The 7,753-nt window shown below is 39.0% G+C and overlaps 1 protein-coding gene across 1 annotated transcript; it reads right to left on the bottom strand.

Annotated features, from left to right (window-relative positions):
• Positions 1 to 4,794: 4,794 nt before the first annotated feature.
• On the bottom strand, positions 4,795 to 7,419 carry LOC142750343 (protocadherin gamma-C5-like). The gene has a single exon (XM_075859342.1). It carries the CDS (start codon positions 7,258 to 7,260, stop codon positions 4,795 to 4,797), a length of 2,466 nt encoding a protein of 821 aa, XP_075715457.1. The 5' UTR covers positions 7,261 to 7,419.
• Positions 7,420 to 7,753: the final 334 nt, after the last annotated feature.

The following is a 7,753-nucleotide window of genomic DNA, read 5'->3' on the forward strand; positions in this document are numbered from 1 at the left end:
ATCTTAAATGATTGTCTTGATATTTGATGTCATGTAGATCCTGTGTAATCCAAACTGCATGAGGGATGTGAATTTATCTGTCCATGTTCCCAAGAAAATAATCCATCTGAAGAAAACAACATCCACAGGACTCTCATCGGAGCAGCAGCTCTTCTTTGTGTGAGAGGAAAAAATGGGAGGGTGAATCACTGAGCCAGGGGGAGGAGAGCGCAGAGCTGACATGAGCACAATCTCCAGTATTACTGAAATAAACGTCTGGATGACAAGTCTACCCTCTACTGGCCAATAGTGAGAAATGCATCATATCAGCAAAACAAAAAAGGAGTATAGAAATATTGGATTAATTGACTTGGATTATAAAAAATAGTCCAGTGCTATACTAGTTATGCTACAATATAAATAAATAAAAAAAATGATAAACTGTTATTCTAAACAGACATATACAAAGTTTTTTTTAGAATTATAAAATCATTTCGCAATGGTAAAAAGAATATATTGAATCACTGACCATCTTGGTATGGAATTTTATGTTATAAAGTATTATAAGATTATGAAGATACACTCCCGCTCTCCACACAGCATTTAGATATGATATACATTTAATATCGGCATAAAGGTTACAGCTACGTATAGAGGCAATAAAACCTAATATTAGCAAATAAATTGGTTGTTCTCAAGAACTTTCCACCTGTCTCAATAGAAAGTATTGATTCCATATTAGTAATTGGATTATCAGACTATTGCAATGACGGTACAGTATAAATTTATGAAAACATCCTATCTGATATATAATAAGATGTTAGAAACTATTACAATTATTATCAGGCACTTTCTCCTTTTTTCATCCACATCTAGTAGATACCAAGATATTTAGCAACTGGTAGATGTTATTCAATGCTGCCCCACTTAAGGGTATGTTCACACGACAATTTTTTAGGCTGATTTTGGAGAAGAAAAGCCTCGTTTTACGCTCAAAAATACACTTGAAATAAGCCTGCAAAGAGTTTCTCTCTGATTTCAATGGAAAATTATCTGTGCTGTTCACATTAGGTGTATTTTTACGCAGCTGAATTTAAAAAAACTCGTAAAAAGAAGCCTCGTAAAAAGAAGTAGCATATCACTTCTTGAGGCATTTTTGGAGCTGATTTTCCATTGACACTATGAAAAACAGCTTAAAAAATGCCTCCAAAGAAGCTTCAAATGAAAAAAAAAGATTCAGTTTCAGCTTAAAAAAACACCTTGAAATCTCTTAAACAGCTCTGTAATTTTCAGCCTCTTCTTTTTCTACGTGTGAACATACCCTTACATTCCCATCACCAGTGCTTTATGCCATTGCATGCCCTTTATTCCTATAATCACTAATTAGTTAGGCCAGCATTTATACTGTATACAAGAAACCATTGGCATAATAACTTGGTGGGGAAACTACAAGGTATTTTGCTCATTTTTCACGTTGTCCTCCTAACTTGGAATACAAACCAAACAATGTTCCAGATGTTACTGAATTTGTGAAGAACCTGTATAAAAGTACTGATAAGTAGTATGTTGCATGCAATGTCTTGTGTGTCAAAGTGATAGGGCAGAAGTATAAAAGGCACAGTTGCTATTTGTGAACTCTTCATCATCTACCTGATGCACATATTATTAGCAGACCTAGATTCCTCTGTGATGGTTTATAATCAGATATCACCAGAGGGCTCCATGATTCTGGCTGCACACGTATCTAAGTGAGTAAGACAAATACATATATCAGCTAGTACTGACTGAGTTTAAGCGAAGGGGAAAGGGTTTATAATATATAACCACAATATTTTTAGGTTCTCCTATATTCAGACATGGCTTGAGTCTCCAGTAGAGACAACGGACAGACTTGGCCGTGAGTGGGAGTTGTCACTGGCAACAAGTCAATGCAACAATCATAGGGTCGATGAGGAGGTAATGCCTCTGCTTTCTTTTTACGGAAGACATCAGCATAGGATGAGTAGCAAGGAAGCAGGGCAGACAGGTTTTGTGGTACAAGTGGTACAAAGACATTTCAGCTTTCGCCAGGCAATTAGTACGGCAGCGTATCCACGACTGAAAAACTTGGCCAGTATTTAAATTGATGACTGGTGCATGCTGCCGTAGCCAGGGTAGCCCCAGAAGCAAAGGTTTTATGGACACTGGTAATACATAGAAGGAGATCTTTTATGAATGATGTCGAATCAGAGGCTTAGTGGTGAATAGAATGGGATCAGGAAGATGTTGACCATCAATGGAAGCCACTGCTAAGGATTTCTCCAGATGAAAAGTTGGCAGTCCGAGACAAGTCACAATGGCTTGATGGATAAAGTTTCTTGCAGTACCAGAGTCGAGATAGGCCTGAACTGTGAAAGTAATATTACCGCGGGATAAATTTACAGCAATATTCTACTTTGGAGAGAGACTCTCTCCACCTAGGGTCGTCCCTGCTACCAACTGGAATTTCCCGACTTCAAAGGATAATTACGGACAAAGTGGCTTTTTCATCCACAGTACATGCATAGGTTGCCCATACGCCTTCACTCGCGTACCTGATCAGTAAGCTTGACTCGTTCAACCTGCATCGGCTCTTCAGAAGACATGGAAGCCTGAGTGAGCATCGGTCTCTAGAAGGGTGGAGCAAGTCTGGGAAGTCTTCTCTCATGCACAGTTTCCTGGAAACGCTCCTGGGTGCATTCTCTTAAGAGCTGGTAAATTCTTGTGGCAAGACATATGAGAGCATCCAGGGAAGAAGGTAGTTCACAACCTGCCAGTTCATCTTTTATTTCACCAGCCAACCCTTGACAGAAGGTTGCAACATGGGCTTCATAGTTCCAGACAATTTCTGCAGCAAGGGTCCGGAAATGAATAGTGTATTGTCACATAGTCAAACCACCCTGGCGAAGGTTCAGGTTTGCAGTTGATGCCGACAAGGTTAACATGGGATCAGGCACTGACAGATGATACCATGTCAGGGAGGTATAGATCTGTGGTCACAGTTCGCAAAAAGGTAGCGGGTCTTCAGGCTTGCAGCAGGATAAAGGTTGCCAACAGTTAGTAGCTGGATATGGACTGGTACCAGATAGCAGGATACAGACTGGTAGCAGAAAGCGGGGTACAAACTGGTAGCAGGTAGCAAGATACCAACTGGTAACAGGTAGCAGGATTCAGACTGGAACCTTCACAGGAACAAACTAAATTTCACAAAAGTTGTTTAGGTGCCAGATGACCGGTGAGTTTGGTTAAGTAGGCACAGGACCTCTGGGATTGGTTAGGAGAGATCGTGAATGCATTTGCTGGTCTTTTAGGAACCGGGCATAAAAGTGCACTCGCCCCCTATAGAGCCTTGTGTAGGAGAGCAGCGGTGACCAGAAGCATATTGGTGTCCGTGCCTGCAAAGGGAGGCAGGATGTTGGCGGGCAGGTACTGTCGACAGCAGAGCAGGAGGGACGGGGTGAGTATCCCAGAGGCAGCGACAGCTGACAGGAGTGGCCCCCGTCGCCAGTGTTACAATTTCCTCATTGAATCAATTCCCATACTTTGCCCATGTAACAATCTAATAATATTACTTGAGTTAACACCATAAATGACCCATGTTAACATGTAGGAATGTCCCCTCTGCCCATGGGAGAAGTACCAGATCCTGCTACAAAATCTGAAAACAATAAAGGCACCCAAACCCCAAGAAGTCGGTTTTATGTATATACATATGGTTGTAGATAAGTGTTAAAACTGAAACAAACTTTCTACTTCAGGCTCCTTGGCTGTAAATATTAACAATAGTAGTCATTTATATTCCGCTAACAGACTGGAAGAGCAATAGTAGGAACTTCAAAGTATCTATATTCCTATATCTTTTTTATTGAACAGTTCCTCATGCCTGAGCAAGACTTCTTATCAATAACATGATAAAAGAAAACATTTATCCACATCCCTAATATACTTTATAGATTCCCTTAGTTGCTATATAGTTAAATAATGCAACTAAAAAAACTAAAATAAATATATGCAGTACAGTATGAGATCCATTACTCATAAAGCAGGCAAACATTGCCATAGAAGGCATGATATCACTAAATCCCAATTATTGATATAGGAAATATTTTAAAATCCATTATTATATCATAAAATATATAAACATCTTATCATCAAAATGTCTAAAAAAAATCAAGTGATTATTATAGTAAAAGACATGTAGACATATGATTAGTTACATCAGCCTAACAGCAAAGTGTCTCCTGATAGTAGTTATCAAATTATAAAGTAGGAAAATATAAAAATTAAAACAATAAACAGTAAACATATATAATTAGCTGAATTGCAATATCACGATCGTAAAACCATTTAGATGATTTATACAGAAATTAATGTTAAAGGTTTCAGACCATAAAATGTAATTGCAAAACATATTATACATGAAAATGTATTTTACTTTTGTGTTATATATTGTCTAACTGACAGAAGATAAACTCGAAGCACCTGGATCTTAATACAAAATCTGGAACAAAGCTTATAAATATGTATCATGTATAATACTGCTGTGCTCCTGTGTGGCATAAAGGTCTATTGGCATCCTAAGGCACCAAGGCCAGGAAAGATTGTAACCTCTGCCCCCTAATAGTAATGCCCCTACCTACAGTTCATAATTTTTTCATTTACATATAATAAGTTACTATATATAAATCTCAAAGTTTTAAAAACCATATGTGCCAAAATATTATAGTATTTCCCTTTTGATTAACGTTTGACAACTTAACAAATAAATAATTATTGATGAAACATCCCAATATATTATCACACAATAATATTATAACTTACATTGTTTGGATCATTCGATGAATCCCCCTCAGACGAGGCTTCTTGATATATATCCTTTAGCTGAGGAAAATGTAAAGGCTGCACAATACTGAAATCTTGTTGTTCCAGGGCTGGGGGTAGATTCGTTTGGTAACTCTGCCCCTGGGATCCTGGAGGAACCATCCTGACCTCCATGTATTTTAAGGTTCCGTCTGTGTTCAGGTACAGAGCTGGCTGATACTGATCTGTGTAGGGTTTGGATTGGGATCCACCAAGAAAACAGCAACTACTGCTATAATCATAACTGTCTTTCCTCAGACATTTCACCAATAATATCATGAAGGTAACAAGTGAGACTAAGCTGATGGCCACTAGGGAAATGATTAAATACAGAGTCATATCTGATGGGGGTTTGGAATTGGTCAGGAAGTCTCCAGATTTCGGTCTTTCCACTACAACCTCATCTGCTATACTGACAAGTACAGTCACTGTGGTGGATAATGGAGGATTCCCCTGATCACTGATAGAAATGACAAGTTGTTGCTCCATGTTCTCCGTCTCCTGTAATCCTCTTACAGTTCTCACCTCTCCTGTGTGTTTAGACACTTGAAACGATGAATAATTGATGGGGTCAATGAGAGTGAAGAACAACCAGGCATTGTGACCAGAGTCCAGATCCACTGCTGACAGTTTTGTCACTAAATATCCGGCACTTGTAGACTTTGGAATCCTCTCTTGGACAGTGAGGTCTTCAGAGTGCTCTGGATACAGCAGAGTGGGGGGATTGTCATTTGTATCCAGAATGAAGATAAAGACGGGAACAGTGGAAGATAACTGTGGAGATCCGGAGTCTTCTACCTTTATGGTGATCTGTAAAACCTGGATATGCTCATAGTCAAAGGAACGCTGAGCATATATATTCCCATCACTAGAATGAATGTAGACAAAGGAGGATACAGAGGAGCCGTCAATCTGACTCTCAACTATGGAGTAGACCAGATCAGAATTAACCCCCTCATCTAGGTCAGTAGCAGATACTGTACATAGGAGAGTACCTGGGTCACTGTTCTCCGTAATGAAAGCATTATAAGTAGACTGTGTGAACACTGGAGCATTATCATTCATATCTGACACGCTGAGGGTAACGCTGGTTTTACTGTATAGAGGAGGAGACCCCAAATCAGAGGCTGTCAGCTCTATAGTGTATTGGGAGGTTTCCTCTCTATCCAGATTCCCATCTGTGACCAATGCAAAACGGTTCTGATTAGATCTTACCTTAAAAGGCACATTTGGTGATATATTCAGATGTATTTCTCCATTTTTTCCAGAATCTTCATCTTTTACATTAATAAAACCAACAACTGCTCCTATTTGTGCATTTTCTGGGATATTATTAGTCAAAGTAGAAAATGAAATTTCTGGAGGATTATCATTTACATCTTCCACTTCCACATGTACTATGCAGCTCCCCTCTAATTTGGGAATTCCTTTGTCTTCTGCCTTAATAGATAATTCATAATAATTTAGATCTTCAAAATCCACAAATCCACTAATATATATTTCTCCGGTTTTCTTATTTAGAGAAAATATTTCTCTAGCAGATTCAGATGTGTGATCATCGAAAGAAAACTGAATTTCACCGTTTGCTCCGTCATCCTGATCTGTGGCGTTCAATGTTAATATAACAGTTTTCAATGGAAGATTTTCTCTAATACTGACTTTATATATTGACTGATTAAAGACCGGAGAATTATCATTGACATCTATTACAACTATTGTTATTCTGCAGGTCCCTGATCTGGCTGGTTCTCCTCCATCAATAGCTGTGAGAATGAGATTATGTTCTTGTTTTTCTTCTCTATCTAAAACCTTTTCTAGTATCAGCTGAGGGATGAGCGTTCCATCTTTACGATTCTTCACAGACAGGGAAAAATAAGGATTTGTATTCAATGTATACTGACTGACACCATTCACACCAACATCTGAATCCTTTGCAATCTCTAAAGAAAACCGAGCTCCAAGGGCTGCAAATATTTCTGTGACCTCTATAATGCGATCATTAGATGAGAATGTGGGAGAATTATCATTAATATCCAGAATCTCTATTTCTAGACTGAAAAGCTCCACAGGATTCTCAGCCACAACCTCTAACTGCAGTAAACAGCGGGGACTAGATCCACACAGACTCTCCCTATCAATCCTGTCCTTCACAACCAAACCTCCATTTCCCTGATTTATAGTGAAATATTTTGGGTATTTTTCAGATGTTAAATGTATCCTGCGCTGAGAGATCTCTGCACGTTTTATCCCCAGATCCTGAGCTACATTTCCTACCAATGTCCCTGGCTCAGACTCCTCAACAATAGAATAACGAAGCTGCCCAGAGACCCAGCCCCAGCTACAAAGGAGAAAGGAGCAGACTACTTGCCATTTCCAGCACTGACAAAAGCCTCTGATGTCCATATCTTAAATTATTGTCTTGATATTTGATGTCATGTAGATCCTGTGTAATCCAAACTGCATGTGGGCGATATATTCACAGTTCCACCCCAGAAAAAAACATTAAATCCAAGGAAAAATAACATCCACAGGACGCTCATCGGAGCAGCAGCTCTTCTTTGTGTGAGAGGAAAAATGGGAGGGTGAATCACTGAGCCAGGGGGAGGAGAGCGCAGAGCTGACATGAGCACAATCTCCAGTATTACTGAAATAAACGTCTGGATGACAAGTCTACCCTCTACTGGCCAATAGTGGGAAATGCAGAAAATAAGCCGAAAAAAAGGAGAATTGGAAGTGTGGAAGAATAGAAATATTAGAAGAATAGACTTAGATTATAGCAATACATTTCAGCACTGTACTAGTTGTGCAACAAATCAGATAAAAAACCCTATTAACTGTCATTCTACACAGACATACACATAGGTTTCGTAGTAACAATTATAATGCCGTTGTACAA

Source organism: Rhinoderma darwinii, chromosome 3 (genome assembly GCF_050947455.1).
Source record: "Rhinoderma darwinii isolate aRhiDar2 chromosome 3, aRhiDar2.hap1, whole genome shotgun sequence".
Taxonomy (NCBI): domain Eukaryota; kingdom Metazoa; phylum Chordata; class Amphibia; order Anura; family Rhinodermatidae; genus Rhinoderma; species Rhinoderma darwinii.